Here is an 18741-nt window from a genome sequence, read left to right as displayed (position 1 = left end):
CCTGCATCTCCCGCTCGGGAGGTGCGTGATATGGTAACGCCGAGTACTTCAGGGCGGCCATTACAAATCACATTGCAGGACATGGCTAATGTTATGACTGAAGTTTTGTCTAAATTACCAGAACTTAGAGGGAAGCGTGATCACTCTGGGATGAGAACAGAGTGCGCTGATAATAATAGGGCCATGTCAGATACTGCGTCACAGTATGCAGAACATGAGGACGGAGAGCTTCAATCTGCAGGTGACGGTTCTGATCCCATTAGAGTGGATTCAGACATTTCTAATTTTAAGTTTAAGCTTGAAAACCTCCGCGTACTGTTAGGGGAGGTATTAGCGGCTCTGAATGATTGTAACACCGTTGCAATTCCAGAGAAATTATGTAGGCTGGATAGATACTATGCGGTACCGGCGAGTACTGACGTATTTCCTATACCTAAGAGGCTTACAGAGATAATTACTAAGGAGTGGGATAGCGGTGTGCCCTTTTCCCCCCCTCCTGTATTTAGAAAAATGTTTCCAATAGACGCCACCACACGGGACTTATGGCAGACGATCCCTAAGGTGGAGGGAGCGGTTTCGACGCTGGCTAAGCTTACCACTATCCCGGTGGAGGATAGCTGTGCTTTTTCTGATCCAATGGATAAAAAATTAGAAGGTTACCTTAAGAAAATGTTTGTTCAACAAGGTTTTATATTGCAACCTCTTGCATGTATTGCGTCTGTCACGGCCGCATCAGCCTTTTGGTCCGAGTCCCTGGAAGAGACTCTTGACTCAATAACTATAGAGGAAATTTCAAACAAGCTTAAAACACTTAAGCTAGCTAATTCATTTGTTTCAGATGCCGTTGTACATTTAACTAAACTTACGGCTAAGAATTCCGGATTCGCCATTCAGGCACGCAGAGCACTGTGGCTAAAATCCTGGTCAGCTGATGTTACTTCTAAATCTAAGTTACTCAACATACCTTTCAAAGGGCAGACCTTATTCGGGCCCGGTTTGAAGGAAATTATCGCTGACATTACAGGAGGTAAAGGCCACGCCCTGCCTCAAGACAGAGCCAAGCCCAAGGCTAGACAGTCTAATTTTCGTTCCTTTCGTAATTTCAAGACAGGAGCAGCATCAACTTCCTCTGCACCAAAACAGGAAGGAGCTGTTGCTTGCTACAGACAAGGCTGGAGACCTAACCAGTCCTGGAACAAGGGCAAGCAGGCCAGAAAACCTGCTGCTGCCCCTAAGACAGCATGAATTGAGGGCCCCCGATCCGGGAACGGATCTAGTGGGGGGCAGACTTTCTCTCTTCGCCCAGGCTTGGGCAAGAGATGTCCAGGATCCCTGGGCGTTAGAGATCATATCTCAGGGATATCTTCTGGACTTCAAATCCTCTCCCCCAAAAGGGAGATTCCATCTGTCAAGGTTGTCAACAAACCAAATAAAGAAAGAGGCGTTTCTACGCTGTGTACAAGATCTTTTACTAATGGGAGTGATCCACCCGGTTCCGCGGTCGGAACACGGACAGGGGTTTTACTCAAATCTGTTTGTGGTTCCCAAGAAAGAAGGAACCTTCAGACCAATCTTGGATTTAAAGATCCTAAACAAATTCCTAAGAGTTCCATCGTTCAAAATGGAAACTATTCGGACAATCCTACCCATGATCCAAAAGGGTCAGTACATGACCACAGTGGATTTAAAGGATGCTTACCTTCACATACCGATTCACAGAGATCATTTCCGGTATCTAAGGTTTGCCTTCCTAGACAGGCATTACCAGTTTGTAGCTCTTCCATTCGGGTTGGCTACGGCTCCAAGAATCTTCACAAAGGTTCTGGGGGCTCTTCTGGCGGTGCTAAGACCGCGAGGAATCTCGGTAGCTCCATACCTAGACGACATTCTGATTCAAGCTTCAAGTTTTCAAACTGCCAAGTCTCATACAGAGTTTGTACTGGCATTTCTAAGATCGCATGGGTGGAAGGTAAACGAAAAGAAGAGTTCTCTCGTTCCACTCACAACAGTTCCCTTCTTGGGGACTCTTATAGATTCTGTAGAAATGAAGATTTACCTGACAGAAGACAGGTTAACAAAACTTCAAAACGCCTGCCCGTCAGTGGCTCAATGTATGGAGGTGATCGGCTTAATGGTAGCGGCAATGGACATAGTCCCCTTTGCACGCCTACACCTCAGACCGCTGCAATTATGCATGCTAAGTCAGTGGAATGGGGATTACTCAGATTTGTCCCCCACTCTGAATCTGGATCAAGAGACCAGAAATTCTCTTCTGTGGTGGCTTTCTCGGCCACATCTGTCCAAGGGGATGCCATTCAGCAGGCCAAATTGGACAATTGTAACAACAGACGCCAGCCTGTTAGGTTGGGGCGCTGTCTGGAATTCCCTGAAGGCTCAGGGATCATGGACTCAGGAGGAGAGTCTCCTGCCAATAAACATTCTGGAATTGAGAGCAGTTCTCAATGCCCTTCTGGCTTGGCCCCAGTTAACAACTCGGGGGTTCATCAGATTTCAGTCGGACAACATCACGACTGTAGCTTACATCAACCATCAAGGAGGAACAAGAAGCTCCCTAGCGATGATGGAAGTATCAAAGATAATTCGTTGGGCAGAGTCTCACTCTTGCCATCTCTCAGCAATCCACATTCCGGGAGTGGAGAACTGGGAGGCGGATTTCCTAAGTCGTCAGACTTTTCATCCGGGGGAGTGGGAACTTCATCCGGAGGTCTTTGCCCAAATACTTCGACGTTGGGGCAAACCAGAGATAGATCTCATGGCGTCTCGACAGAACGCCAAGCTTCCTCGTTATGGGTCCAGATCCAGGGATCCGGGAGCGGCCCTAGTAGATGCTTTGACAGCACCTTGGACCTTCGGGAGAGCTTATGTGTTTCCACCCTTTCCGATGCTTCCTCGATTGATCGCCAGAATCAAACAGGAGAGAGCATCAGTAATTCTAATAGCGCCTGCGTGACCTCGCAGGACCTGGTATGCAGATCTAGTGGACATGTCATCCTGTCCACCTTGGTCTCTGCCTCTGAGACAGGACCTTCTGATTCAGGGTCCCTTCAAACATCAAAATCTAATTTCTCTGAAGCTGACTGCCTGGAGATTGAACGCTTGATTTTATCAAAACGTGGATTCTCGGAGTCAGTAATTGATACCCTGATACAGGCTAGGAAGCCTGTTACCAGAAAGATTTATCATAAAATATGGCGTAAATACCTGTATTGGTGCGAATCCAAAGGTTACTCTTGGAGTAAGGTTAGGATTCCTAGGATATTGTCTTTTCTACAAGAGGGTTTAGAAAAGGGCTTATCCGCTAGTTCTTTAAAGGGACAGATCTCAGCTCTGTCCATTTTGTTACACAAACGTCTGTCAGAAGTTCCAGACGTCCAGGCTTTTTGTCAGGCTTTGGCCAGGATTAAGCCTGTGTTTAAAAATGTTGCTCCGCCATGGAGTTTAAACCTTGTTCTTAACGTTTTACAGGGCGTTCCGTTTGAACCCCTTCATTCCGTTGATATAAAATTGTTATCTTGGAAAGTTCTATTTTTAATGGCTATTTCCTCGGCTCGAAGAGTCTCTGAGTTATCAGCCTTACATTGTGATTCTCCTTATCTGATTTTTCACTCGGATAAGGTAGTTCTGCGTACTAAACCTGGGTTCTTACCTAAGGTAGTCACTAACAGGAATATCAATCAGGAGATTGTTGTTCCATCCTTGTGTCCTAATCCTTCCTCAAAGAAGGAACGACTTCTGCACAATCTAGATGTAGTTCGTGCCCTAAAATTTTATTTACAGGCAACTAAAGATTTTCAACAAACATCTTCACTGTTTGTCGTTTACTCTGGTCAGAGGAGAGGTCAAAAAGCTTCGGCTACCTCTCTCTCTTTTTGGCTTCGTAGCATAATACGTTTAGCCTATGAGACTGCTGGACAGCAGCCTCCTGAAAGAATTGCAGCTCATTCCACTAGAGCTGTGGCTTCCACTTGGGCCTTTAAGAATGAGGCCTCTGTTGAACAGATTTGCAAGGCTGCAACTTGGTCTTCGCTTCATACTTTTTCCAAATTTTACAAATTTGACACTTTTGCTTCTTCGGAGGCTATTTTTGGGAGAAAGGTTCTTCAGGCAGTGGTTCCTTCTGTATAAAGATCCTGCCTATCCCTCCCGTCATCCGTGTACTTTTGCTTTGGTATTGGTATCCCAGAAGTAATGATGACCCGTGGACTGATCACACTTAACAGGAGAAAACATAATTTATGCTTACCTGATAAATTCCTTTCTCCTGTAGTGTGATCAGTCCACGGCCCGCCCTGTTTTTTATGGCAGGTCTAAATTTTTAAATTATACTCCAGTCACCACTGCACCCTTTAGCTTCTCCTTTCTCGTTGGTTCTTGGTCGAATGACTGGGTGTGACGTAGAGGGGAGGAGCTATATAGCAGCTCTGCTGGGTGATCCTCTTGCACTTCCTGTTGGGGAGGAGTTAATATCCCAGAAGTAATGATGACCCGTGGACTGATCACACTACAGGAGAAAGGAATTTATCAGGTAAGCATAAATTATGTTTTTCTGCAAAATGGTGTGTAAAAAAATCGAAGAAATACCCATATACAGTACTAAACGTAACCTTAACTATGATGAAATTACTGCACTAAAAGAAATTGAATCGTGGCAGGATGTTCAAATCAAGCCATCAGACAAAGGTGGAAATGTGGTCCTGTGGCCCCAGCAAATGTATATGGATGAAGCTAATAAACAGTTATCTAACCAGTCATGCTATAAGCAGTTAATTTTTAATCCTCAGAGTTCATATCTTATCCAATATAACAGAATGATAACAAATGCCTGGCAGGCAAATATAATATCTAATTCTGAAAAGAAGTTTCTGTTGAAAGAAAATCCTAAAATTGCTACCCTATACTTTCTACCGAAAGTGCACAAGAATTCATCAATACCTCCCGGAAGACCTATCGTGTCAGGTAACGATAATCTTACTGAAAATGCAAGTAAATTTGTAGATCTCAGATTAAGGGAATATCTTACAACGTTACCCTCTTACGTACGTGACACGATGGAGGTATTGCAAATGTTGCAAAATATTAAATTGTCAGAGGATATGTGGCTAGTGACTGCTGACGTGGAGTCACTTTATACTAACATCAAACATGAAGATGGAATTAAAGCCATTAAATATTTTCTAACTTCTAATAATAATAACAATGAAAAACATAATGAGTTCATAATACAACTTTTGGAGTTTGTTCTAACTCATAATTTCTTCACTTTCAATGATAGATATTTTTTGCAAACACAGGGTACCGCCATTGGTACAGCTTGTGCACCCACTTATGCAAAATTTATTTCTTGGCTACTGGGAATCTTTTTATGTATTTACAGATCATCTCAATACATATACTGAACATATACCCATGTGGTTAAGATACATAGATGATGTCTTTTTCATTTGGGAGGGGTCGTATGATAAATTAGAAGCCTTCATGAAAGAAATCAATATGAACGATCTTAATATAAAACTAACCCATGAAGTGAATCAGCAGGAAATATGCTTCTTGGACTTAAAGATATCTAAAAATAATGAAGGATTCATCAACACCACAATATACAGAAAAGAAACAGAAACAAACACGCTCTTACACCATACCAGTGCCCATTCACCTAGTACTTTAAAAGCGATACCTTACGGTGAATTTTTGAGACTTCGCCGTAACTGTACCAGTACTGAAATCTATATGTCAGAAAGCACAGCCCTAACACAGAGATTATCTGCACGGGGATACAGTAAGAAATCCATAAAAAGAGCTAAGTACAAGGCACTTAGAAAGAGCAGAGATGAATTACTTACTCCAAGGGTAAGAACTGTCCAAGAATCCTGTCCTAGACTGATAACAACATACAACCCCCAAATGCCACACATTATCAAAATTATTAATGACCACTGGGGAATACTGCAAAATGACGATACCCTCAAGTCAGTAATAGGAGAGAGAGTATCCATTGGATACAAGAGACCCAGCAATTTAAGAGACCAACTAGTTTCCAGTCATTTTGTAAGATCTGTTAAGAAAAAAGATACTGACCCAGGCATGTACCCTTGCAGCACATGTTCAGCTTGCAAATATGTGTTGAAAACTAAAACAATAACTGATAAAACTGGAAGATTATACAAACTCCAAGCACGTTTCTCATGTAGAACTATAGGAGTGGTTTATGTACTTTATTGCTCATGCCAGATGGCATATGTAGGTATGACCACAAGGGAGGTCAAGACACGTATCCTAGAACATGTCTATAACATTAAATATGCTCAGAGAGACAGAGACAAAGGTAAAAAAAAATCACCTCAGTCGCAAAACATTTTTTAATTCATCACAATGGCTCACCGAAAGATCTAAAATACACAGTAATTCAGAAAGCATCTCTTGGTATAAGAGGTGGCAATATTGAAAAATCTTTATTGAAACTTGAATGCAAGTGGATCTACTCTCTAAATACTGTTAAACCCTCTGGTATGAATGACTTTAATAATTATTTTGTATACTTATAATTTAATACCGGATTGTATATTCTAATAACTAAGGCACTTAGCTTCTGTATTTAAAATCACGTAAAACCTACGTGTTTCCATCAAATATATTGAAAACATCATATACATTAAAATATATACAGAGTATGAACTTTAAGTTGAATTTATGAACAAAAATATATTCCATTCACTGGCATTTTATGCACATTATCATAGTGTCACATTATGATCCTATGTTTGCTATTATAATCCTGATAAAACTCAGGGTCAGTAGAACACCATTTTGAGAAAGGTGTTGTCCCCTGTGCACTATCATTGGCTCCTCTAATGTACCTTTATTGCACTTTTTTACCTACCCTTCCCTTTTCTGTTCATTGTTTTTATTCACAATATATCGAAATGATTCACTCCTGTTTTATAAACTAAATATGAAGTTATGTTATTTAATCTCACTATGATATCCACATACACAGCATTATGTATTAATGCTGTCACTCTCTCGCTTCTTTTATTGAGAAGCATTATGCCACAATTTCGCACTCCAACACTTGATCATCTTTATTATTTATCACTAGGTCGTTGATCTTCAAATTCTAGTGGAATATATAACTAATTATTTAATTTGTACACACCAAGTTACTATGGTTACAATACTATAATATTGTCTAAACGACATATTTATGAGATATCTTTTTCGTTCCAACCCAAACTCACGATCATTTTGTGATCTGTTAATACTGTTTAAGAGCCATTGACATCGTCATTTTTGAAATTACAATATGGTTTTATGATTAGATCTGTTTGTATATCAGACACAGTCATCGATATCATTATAAGTTAGATCAATGTACGATACTCAGTCCTTTGTTTATACTGCTCTGTGATCATCAAATTGTCTCCAAGCAGTACTCATACGCCCCCTGCATACAACCCGTGATTGGCTAACTGTCACTGAAGATACTCCTTACTATTCACGCCCTCCGGTCACATGATGAGATCACACACGTCAGAACAAACAGCACTGACTGACGGATCTCTGAACTAATCAGATACCTTGCATCGGTAATGGGTAACCTATTGTGTTAGGAAGGTGGGCTCTATATGATCTTAAGTAACGCCGAGTAGCGGCGGCCCGCACCCCCTCTGAGGAAGCGTTCTGTGAAACGCGCGTCAGGGGTCCAGCAGGAGTAGCTCTGTCTCTCCTGTCTGCCGTTTTTAACTTGCTTACCCTTGTCTAACTGACATTGTTTTCAAATAATAGCTCTTTTGGTGCCTGCTTAGAATATAAGTTAAAAGTTAATCAGCCCTCGGATTGTAAGGGCTTAGCTTACTTTAGATATTGGCCAGCAGGCACTTGTTAATTACATGATCTCTCAGCATACTAATTATTACAAGACTGGGTTTAAGTGTTTTTAACCTTTTTTTCGCTACTTTTGAGTGAATGTTGGTTCCTAGGTATATTAATAAAGATATTAAGGTATGAATGACATGGAACTTTTTAAAATATTTGATATAATCCTTATCTGAATCCTCTATTTGGAGTCTATATAATACTAAATCTGTGGTAATCTCTGCTGTGAATCCTATTGTATTCCTTATACAATTAGTTTTTCTAGTTGTTTGAAGGAAATTATTGCTGATATTACTGGAGGCAAGGGTCATACCCTTCCTCAGGACAGGGCCAAATCAAAGGCCAAACAGTCTAATTTTCGTGCCTTTCGAAATTTCAAGGCAGGAGCAGCATCAACTTCCTCCGCTTCAAAACAAGAGGGAACTGTTGCTCATTCCAGACAGGCCTGGAAACCTAACCAGGCCTGGAACAAGGGCAAGCAGGCCAGAAAACCTGCTGCTGCCCCCAAGACAGCATGAAGGAACGGCCCCCTATCCGGAAACGGATCTAGAGGGGGGCAGACTTTCTCTCTTCGCCCAGGCGTGGGCAAGAGATTTCAGGATCCCTGGCGGTTGGAGATCATATCTCAGGGATATCTTCTGGACTTCAAAGCTTCTCCTCCACAAGGGAGATTTCATCTTTCAAGGTTATCAGCAAACCAGATAGAGAAAGAGGCATTCCTAAGCTGTGTGCAAGACCTCCTAGTAATGGGAGTGATCCATCCAGTTCCGCGGACGGAACAGGGACAGGGGTTTTATTCAAATCTGTTTGTGGTTCCCAAGAAAGTGGGAACCTTCAGACCAATCTTGGATCTAAAGATCTTAAACAAATTCCTCAGAGTTCCATCATTCAAAATGGAAACTATTCGGACCATCCTACCCATGATCCAAGAGGGTCAGTACATGACCACAGTGGACTTAAAGGATGCCTACCTTCACATACCGATTCACAAAGATCATCATCGGTTCCTAAGGTTTGCCTTTCTAGACAGGCATTACCAATTTGTAGCTCTTCCCTTCGGGTTGGCCACAGCCCCAAGAATTTTTACAAAGATTCTGGGCTCACTAAGACCGCGAGGCATAGCGGTGGCTCCGTATTTAGACGACATCCTGATACAGGCGTCAAGCTTTCAAGTTGCCAAGTCTCATACAGAGATAGTTCTGGCATTTCTGAGGTTGCATGGGTGGAAAGTGAACGAGGAAAAGAGTTCTCTATCCCCACTCACAAGAGTCACCTTCCTAGGGACTCTTATAGATTCTGTAGAGATGAAAATTTACCTGACGGAGTCCAGGTTATCAAAACTTCTAAATGCTTGCCGTGTCCTTCATTCCATTCCACGTCCGTCAGTGGCTCAGTGCATGGATGTAATCGGCTTAATGGTAGCGGCAATGGACATAGTGCCATTTGCGCGCCTGCATCTCAGACCGCTGCAATTATGCATGCTATGTCAGTGGAATGGGGATTACTCAGATTTGTCCCCTCTACTAAATCTAGATCAAGAGACCAGAGATTCTCTTCTCTGGTGGCTATCTCAGGTCCATCTGTCCAAGGGTATGACCTTTCGCAGGCCAGATTGGACGATTGTAACAACAGATGCCAGCCTTCTAGGTTGGGGCGCAGTCTGGAACTCCCTGAAGGCTCAGAGATCGTGGACTCAGGAGGAGAAACTCCTCCCAATAAATATTCTGGAGTTAAGAGCAATATTCAATGCTCTTCTAGCTTGGCCTCAGTTAGCAACCCTGAGGTTTATCAGATTTCAGTCGGACAACATCACGACTGTGGCTTACATCAACCATCAAGGGGGAACCAGGAGTTCCCTAGCGATGTTAGAAGTCTCAAAGATAATTCGCTGGGCAGAGTCTCACTCTTGCCACCTGTCAGCGATCCACATTCCAGGTGTAGAGAACTGGGAGGTGGATTTTCTAAGTCGTCAGACTTTTCATCCGGGGGAGTGGGAACTCCATCCGGAGGTGTTTGCTCAACTGGTCCATCGTTGGGGCAAACCAGAACTGGATCTCATGGCGTCTCGCCAGAATGCCAAGCTTCCTTGTTACGGATCCAGGTCCAGGGACCCGGGAGCGACACTGATAGATGCTCTAGCAGCTCCTTGGTTCTTCAACCTGGCTTATGTGTTTCCACCGTTTCCTCTGCTCCCTCGACTGATTGCCAAAATAAAGCAGGAGAGAGCATCAGTGATTCTGATAGCGCCTGCGTGGCCACGCAGGACCTGGTATGCAGACCTAGTGGACATGTCATCCTTTCCACCATGGACTCTGCCTCTGAGGCAGGACCTTCTAATACAAGGTCCTTTCAATCATCGAAATCTAATTTCTCTGAGACTGACTGCATGGAGATTGAACGCTTGATTCTATCAAGGCGTGGCTTCTCCGAGTCAGTCATTGATACCTTAATACAGGCACAAAAGCCTGTCACCAGGAAAATCTACCATAAGATATGGCGTAAATATCTTTATTGGTGTGAATCCAAGAATTACTCATGGAGTAAGGTTAGGATTCCTAGGATATTGTCCTTTCTTCAAGAGGGTTTGGACAAAGGATTATCAGCTAGTTCTTTAAAAGGACAGATTTCTGCTCTGTCTATTCTTTTGCACAAGCGTCTGGCAGAGGTTCCAGACGTCCAGGCATTTTTTCAGGCTTTGGTTAGAATTAAGCCTGTGTTTAAAACTGTTGCTCCCCCGTGGAGCTTAAACTTGGTTCTTAAAGTTCTTCAAGGAGTTCCGTTTGAACCCCTTCATTCCATTGATATTAAACTTTTATCTTGGAAAGTTCTGTTTTTGATGGCTATTTCCTCGGCTCGAAGAGTCTCTGAGCTATCTGCCTTACAATGTAATTCTCCTTATCTGATTTTTCATGCAGATAAGGTAGTTCTGCGTACCAAACCTGGGTTTTTACCTAAGGTGGTTTCTAACAAGAATATCAATCAAGAGATTGTTGTTCCATCATTGTGTCCTAATCCTTCTTCAAAGAAGGAACGTCTTTTACATAATCTGGACGTAGTCCGTGCCTTGAAGTTTTACTTACAAGCTACTAAAGATTTTCGCCAAACATCTTCCCTGTTTGTCGTTTACTCTGGACAGAGGAGAGGTCAAAAAGCTTCGGCAACCTCTCTTTCCTTTTGGCTTCGGAGCATAATTCGCTTAGCCTATGAGACTGCTGGACAGCAGCCCCCTGAAAGGATAACAGCTCATTCTACTAGAGCTGTGGCTTCCACCTGGGCCTTTAAAAATTAGGCCTCTGTTGAACAGATTTGCAAGGCTGCGACTTGTTCTTCGCTTCACACCTTTTCAAAATTTTACAAATTTGATACTTTTGCTTCTTCGGAGGCTGTTTTTGGGAGAAAGGTTCTTCAGGCAGTGGTTCCTTACGTTTAATCCTGCCTTGTCCCTCCCATCATCCGTGTACTTTAGCTTTTGTATTGGTATCCCATAAGTAATGGATGATCCGTGGACTGGATACACTTAACAAGAGAAAACATAATTTATGCTTACCTGATAAATTTATTTCTCTTGTAGTGTATCCAGACCACGGCCCGCCCTGTCCTTTTAAGGCAGGTCTAAATTTTAATTAAACTACAGTCACCACTGCACCCTATGGTTTCTCCTTTCTCGTCTTGTTTCGGTCGAATGACTGGATATGGCAGTGAGGGGAGGAGCTATATAGCAGCTCTGCTGTGGGTGATCCTCTTGCAACTTCCTGTTGGGAAGGAGAATATCCCATAAGTAATGGATGATCCGTGGACTGGATACACTACAAGAGAAATAAATTTATCAGGTAAGCATAAATTATGTTTTTTTCTGACAAGTTTTATTGCCTTAAAGGGACTTTAAACTGCAGGGTTACTACTCAGCATGATATTGTTTTTCTTCCTGTACCTGCAGCTCAAAGCTATTCTCTTACTTTAAGCCTTTACAGGTGCTGCTTAGTAAAGCTCCACATCTTCGTACTGTAGCACAAATATTCTTACGTCCTGTGATGGAAGTAATGAGCATTGACAGATTAAGAACATTGCTTTACATTTTTGCAGGTTTTTTTACTCAGTTTAAAAGTTGTATAACAAATAATATAGAACAATGCAGCCACTGCAAAAATGTACAGCTCCTGAAGTGCACAATATGGCTTGTGAAAAAGACAACAATGTCCCTGATCTGTGAATGAATAGTGGTTCTTTCTCGTGGTGCAAGAATACTTAAGCTTTAAGATGGCAGCCCCCCAATGAAAAGTACAGAGCTTCACTATTGGGTAACGTAAGGGGTTAAAATAAAAGAACATCTTTAAAGAGCACTACAGCCACACTAGGAAATACAAAAGCATGGTTTGTAGTAACTCTGTTACTGTAGTTGTACCCAGTAGTTTAATATCCCTCCAATTTCCTTGTCCTGTAATATATGACAGCCGATGCGCATGCACATCAAAGGATTGTGCTCACTCCTCCAAGAATGAGCTGCGTCCTTTTATAATTACTTATTTACATCATCTCTATTACACACAAAGGGGTCAATTTATTAATGAGCGAGCGGACATGATACGATGTAGTGTATCATGTCCGCCGCACATCAATAAATGCTGACAGCTTGGCATACGCTGTCAGCATTTATCATTGCACCAGCAGTTCTTGTGAACTGCTGGTGCAATGCCACCCCCCACTAGCAGGGGGTGTCAATCAACCCGATCGTATTTGATCGGGTTGATTTCTGTCTGCCGCCTCAGAGCAGGCGGACAGGTTATGGAGCAGCGGTCTTTGATAAATATGCCCCAAAGTCTACTGTTAGACTCCAACAATTAAACAACTTTTCAAGTTTATATGAGGTGTGATGAATAATTGGAATGTTTGTATTTTTTTTTAATGCTTGCTCTTACTGAATCATAAAAGTTTTTAATATTATGCAATTTAATAAGAAAACTATTTCCATGTTTTACCGAGTAATTGCTAAAGTTAACTGTGTTTCTTTCTTCAAACAGAGGCGTGGAATGCCAAAATCACAGACCTTAAACAAAAAGTAGAAGCCTTATTTGATGAAAAATGTGGTAAGTGCTTTTCAAATGAGGGCTATATGGGAAATATGTGTTTTTCATTTGGAAGGTCAGTGATAAATACAAATGTGATTAAAATATACCTGTGATTCTATATAAACACATGTTAAATGAACATTGCTTTAACAGTCTATACCACCGGTTTTTAAACCAGTCCTCAGGTCTCCCTAACAAGCCACATTTTGTGGATATCTGAACTGGAGCACAGGTGAAATAATCAGCTGATTATTAAACATGGTTATTTTACCTGCTCTCATCCAAGGTAATCCAGAAAACCTGGCCTGTTGGGGAAGACTTGAGGACAGGTTTGAAAACCAGTGGTCTATACTATGCAGTGCAGGATTCCAGGCCTGTGCTTTACAAGCATTCCTAATGGTACTACAGCAAAATAATTCCATACAGCAAAATAATTCCAATCTGGGGAATAAAGAGACAGATGTAAAAAGAACTGGAAGACTTCCTTCTGGTCCTTGTGCATTAGGTTGGAAAACACTTGTTTTACAGTTTAAACTATATGTTTTGAATCTGTTAAACCATTTGATATGTCAAAACATGAACAAGATACATTTGTAGGGAGAAGTAAACTGTCTGTCTCCTACGTCCTATCATAAAAGTAGAAATGCCACAGAAGCTGTTTAAAAGTGTTCAGTTGGCTATCCCCTTGGGGTTCTCTCCCACAACAGATTTTTTTAACTTGCCCTTGGAGAATTAGGCAGTTCTGAAATTACTGCTCTAAAAAATGGGATACTTATCTTGTTAGACATTGGAAATCCTTAAACCTCATACCTTGCATTATCAATGGTAGGCCCTGGCACCAGATAGTTTTAAGCCAGACTCCTTTACAGTTTCACAGTCCCTTTATGCCTAGGTTCCTGGGCAAAATAATCTAAAAGGTAAGTGTATACTCTCTACTAATTGGCTTTCTGTATTGCCAATTGTGTCCATCTACTTGGGAGCATTTAAATGCTAGGGATGCTAATGCTTGGGAGCATTAAATGCTAACATTGTTATATTTTTCCTCAGGAGGTAGGTCACACATTCATTTTACCAGCTTAATATCATGGCACATTTTAATGCTTATAATTGGCATGGCTTTTTATTCTGCTGTCAAGCTAGAGGTTCCTTTAGTTAACATTAAACAGTATATACTCTTATAACAGCTTCAGAAGCTATAATACAGTGGGGCAAAAAAGTATTTAGTCAGCCACCAATTGTGCAAGTTCTCCCACTTAAGAAGTTGAGAGAGGCCTGTAATTTTCATCATAGGTATACCTCAACTATGAGAGACAAAATGTGGAAACAAATCCAGACAATCACATTGTCTGATTTGGAAAGAATTTATTTGCAAATAATGGTGAAAAATAAGTATTTGGTCAATATCAAAAGTTCATCTCAATACTTTGTTATATATCCTTTGTTGGCAATGACAGAGGTCAAACGTTTTCTGTAAGTCTTCACAAGGTTGTCACACACTGTTGCTGGTATGTTGGCCCATTCCTGCATGCAGATCTCCTCTAGAGCAGTGATGTTTTGGGGCTGTCGCTGGGCAACACAGACTTTCAACTTCCTCCAAAGGTTTTCTATGGGGTTGAGATCTGGAGACTGGCTAGGCCACTCCAGGACCTTGAAATGCTTCTTACGAAGCCACTCCTTCGTTGCCCGGGCGGTGTGTTTGGGATCATTGTCATGCTGAAAGACCCAGCCACGTTTCATCTTCAATGCCCTTGCTGATGGAAGGAGGTTTACACTCAAAATCTCACGATACATGGCCCCATTCATTCTTTCATGTACACGGATCAGTCGTCCTGTTCCCTTTGCAGAGAAACAGCCCCAAAGCATGATGTTGCCACCCCCATGCTTCACAGTAAGTATGGTGTTCTTTGGTTGCAACTCAGCATTCTCTCTCCTCTAAACACGGCGAGTTGTGTTTCTACCAACCAGTTCTACTTTGGTTTCATCTGACCATATGACATTCTCCCAATCCACTTCTGGATCATCCAAATGCTCTCTATCATACTTCAGACGGGCCCGGACATGTACTGGCTTAAGCAGGGGGATACGTCTGGCACTGCAGGATCTGAGTCCCTGGCGGCGTAGTGTGTTACTGATGGTAGCCTTTGTTACGTTGGTCCCAGCTCTCTGCAGGTCATTCACTAGGTCCCCCCGTGTGGTTCTGGGATATTTGCTCAGCGTTCTTGTGATCATTTGGTGAGATCTTGCGTGGAGCCCCAGATCGAGGAAGATTATCAGTGGTCTTGTATGTCTTCCATTTTCTAATTATTGCTCCCACAGTTGATATCTTCACACCAAGCTGCTTGCCTATTGCAGATTCAGTCTTCCCAGCCTGGTGCAGGTCTACAATTTTGTTTCTGGTGACCTTCGACAGCTCTTTGGTCTTCACCATAGTGGAGTTTGGAGTGTGACTGTTTGAGGTTGTGGACAGGTGTCTTTTATACTGATAACAAGTTCAAACAGGTGCCATTAATACAGGTAATGAGTGGAGGACAGAGGAGCCTCTTAAAGAAGAAGATGCAGGTCTGTGAGAGCCAGAAATCTTGCTTGTTTGTAGGTGACCAAATACTTATTTTCCACCATAATATGCAAATAAATTCTTTCCAAATCAGACAATGTGATTGTCTGGATTTGTTTCCACATTTTGTCTCTCATCGTTGAGGTATACCTATGATGAAAATTACAGGCCTCTCTCATCTTCTTAAGTGGGAGAACTTGCACAATTGGTGGCTGCCTAAATACTTTTTTGCCACACTGTATATACCTTGTGTATTACTGGCATTATTCTGTTCATATTATTATTATCAGGTATTTGTAGAGCGCTAACAGGTTCTGCAGCGCTATGAACATAGCTGGTATATAAAAAAACAATTACAGGGATCAAATGGGTAGAGGGTCCTGCCGAGAGTTGCACTGTTGTAGTCGGCTTTTATGAAGGTGGACTACAAACAGCTGGGCTCATAGGCTTACATGCTATGGGGTTTAAGGGGATAGCAGTGGAGATAGGAAGGTTAGTGTAGGTTGTATGCATCACTGAGTAGTAGAGTCTTCAGGGAGCACTTGAAGCTTTTAAAACCAGGGGAGAGTCTTATGGATCGAGTCAGAGAGTTCCATAAGATGGGAGCCAGTCTGGAGAAATCTTGTAAACAGGAATGTGAGGAAGTAAAAAGAGAGGAGGGGAGAGTAGGAGATCATGAGCGGAGCGAAGGGGTTGGGAGGTAGAGTATCTGGAGACAAGGTCTGAGATGTAGGGGGGAGCCATGCAATTGAGGGCTTTGTGTGTCAGAGTGAGAATTTTGTGTTTAATCCTGGAGGCAAGAGGAAGCCAGTGAATGGATTGACAGAGAGGTGCGGCAGAGGAACAGCGAAGGAAGATGAGCCTGGCAGAGGCATTCATTATGGATTGTAAAGGAGCTAGGTTTCAGCTAGGGAGACCAGAGAGGATGGAGTTGCAGTAGTCGAGGCAGGAAAGGATGAGAGAGCTCCCTGGATGTAGAATCTGATGGCTGAGATAATCCGCTTCCAAATTGTCTACACCTGGTATATGAATCTCAGTGATTAGACAAGAATTGGATTCCGCCAAAAGAAAGTATTAGAGATACTTCTTTTATTGCTAGGGGACTGCTCAGTGTGTAAGCAATTACACCAGAGTGCAGCGTTCAAATGAGTACATTGATAGAAGGATGAATGAAATAAGATAAAGAAATAATACTTGTGTATTCACCAGAATTAGTGGTAATATAATACTTTATATTGGAAGTATTAGTTCACTCTTTATGATACCAAACAGGAATATTGAGATTATACTGGTCTATACAGAAACATTTTTAAGACTATAAGAATTATATTGTTTCAATGAAAAATCTATTTATTAAGTCTATATAAAACCATAAAAGATCATAAAAATCAATAGACAGATCGAGTGCAGAGTTAATAAATAACACGTGTTTCTTAAAATAAGAATTAAATCACATCTGCGGATACATATCTATTTTTTATACAAATATAGTATATGATATACATATTCTATTTTTATACTGGCATATTACGAAGGATACAAATACAATACAGCTAATTCCATGTTTCTGCTAAGACTTTTTAATGGACAATGCATATACTCATAATACATAATAAATATGTGGGTACAATGGTATCTCACTATATTATGGCTACATGCAGTGTATTCTGATATATGGCTATATAATAAATAGTGTGTGTATTATAGTGCTGTTTGTATGGGTTATGCTGAAATGTTGCAGTATCATGAGTAATGAATGTACTACATTGCTAATTATGTATCTGGTGTATGCTGATGCTCGATTCTCACTATATTGGTAATCACATACTTCTTGCTTAGATCTCCCTCTCCCCTGAACAGCATCCTTTTTATTATGTAATGTATGCCAAAACATGTTAACTTGAGTGCATAGTTTATACTATACACCTTCAGTTTCTAAAACCCTATTTCTCTTGCAAGGTGTATCCAGTCCACGGATTCATCCTTACTTGTGGAATATTCTCATTCCCTACAGGAAGTGGCAAAGAGAGCACACAGCAGAGCTGTCCATATAGCTCCCCCTCTAGCTCTGCCCCCCAGTCATTCTCTTTGCCGCTCTAGCAGTAGGGCATCTCCACGGGAGGGTAAAGTGAATGTGGTGTTAGATTTGTAGTTTTATATCTTCAATCAAAAGTTTGTTATTTTTAAATGGTACCGGTTTGTACTATTTACTCTCTGGCAGAAAAGTGATGAAGATTTCTGCTGAGAGGAAAATGATTTTAGCATGTTGTAACTAAAATCCACTGCTGTTCCCACACAGGACTGAGGAGTACCAGAAAACTTCAGTTGGGGGGAACAGTTTGCAGGCTTAACTGCACTAAGGTATGTTTCAGTCATTTTTTTCTAGTCAAGACACGATAATGCTAGAAGACTGACAAGAATTCCCAAGAGGGAAGGGTAAGCCATTTTCTGAGACTTAGTATAGAATAAGGTCTTATTTAACAGGGCTCAATAGGCTGGTGGACACTGTGAAAGGGCAATCGATTATTTTATTTAGCAAATACTCTTTGGTAGACACTTTTAAACACCTTTGGTGTGTTTAGTGTTTATTAGTTTTTTTTTTATCTACATGGCATATATTTAGTCAACTAAGTGTGACTTTGAGGGCCTCACAACTCCGGAGGGAGTGGGAGGGGCCCTAATTTTGCGCCTCTGTTGCGCAGTTAATTTCTCCAGACAGTTCATGCTGCTTCACGTGGAGGGTCCAGAGACTGCTTGAGGGACTCACAGAAGCTGTTTTTCCCCTTAACTAATCCATAAGGGAAGGTAGGGCCACAGCACATTGCTGTGGCAAGGTGCTGTAGTTTTGAAACCGGTTGTGGGCTTTAAACTGCTCCGGTTTGGGTATTAAGGGGTTAATCAGGCTGAAAATTGGTGTGCAATCATATCGAAGCATTAGGCACATACTGTGAAAATTTCAAATGATTTGGTGCATTTTTCACTGTTTTATAAAATTATGTGCGCTTTTTATTTCTTAAAGGCACAGTACCTTTTTTTCAAATTGTGTTTTTTATTTGATTTAAGTGTTTTCCAAGCCTGTTTGCATATAATACTAATCTGTTTAACATGTCTGACACTAAGGAAAAGAATTGCTCTATGTGTTCACTAGCCATGGTGGAACCCCCACTTAAAATGTGTCCCAAGTGCACTAATGTGTCTATACAATTTAAAGATCATATTGTGTCACTT

General features: G+C 41.5%; 1 protein-coding gene across 2 annotated transcripts in view; it reads left to right on the top strand.

Moving 5' to 3' along the window:
* GTF2I (general transcription factor IIi) overlaps window positions 1-18741 on the top strand; it is a 456346-nt gene that overhangs the window by 307252 nt on the left and 130353 nt on the right. For both annotated transcript variants that reach the window (XM_053707479.1, XM_053707477.1), the window contains one exon: window positions 12912-12977. In XM_053707479.1, the coding sequence (XP_053563454.1) occupies window positions 12912-12977 (66 nt within the window). The remainder of the gene's footprint in view (window positions 1-12911; window positions 12978-18741) is intronic.

Source organism: Bombina bombina, chromosome 3, assembly GCF_027579735.1.
Source record: "Bombina bombina isolate aBomBom1 chromosome 3, aBomBom1.pri, whole genome shotgun sequence".
Lineage (NCBI taxonomy): Eukaryota > Metazoa > Chordata > Amphibia > Anura > Bombinatoridae > Bombina > Bombina bombina.
Note: the sequence above shows the minus strand (reverse complement) of the source record. Positions and strands in the feature narration are given on the sequence as shown.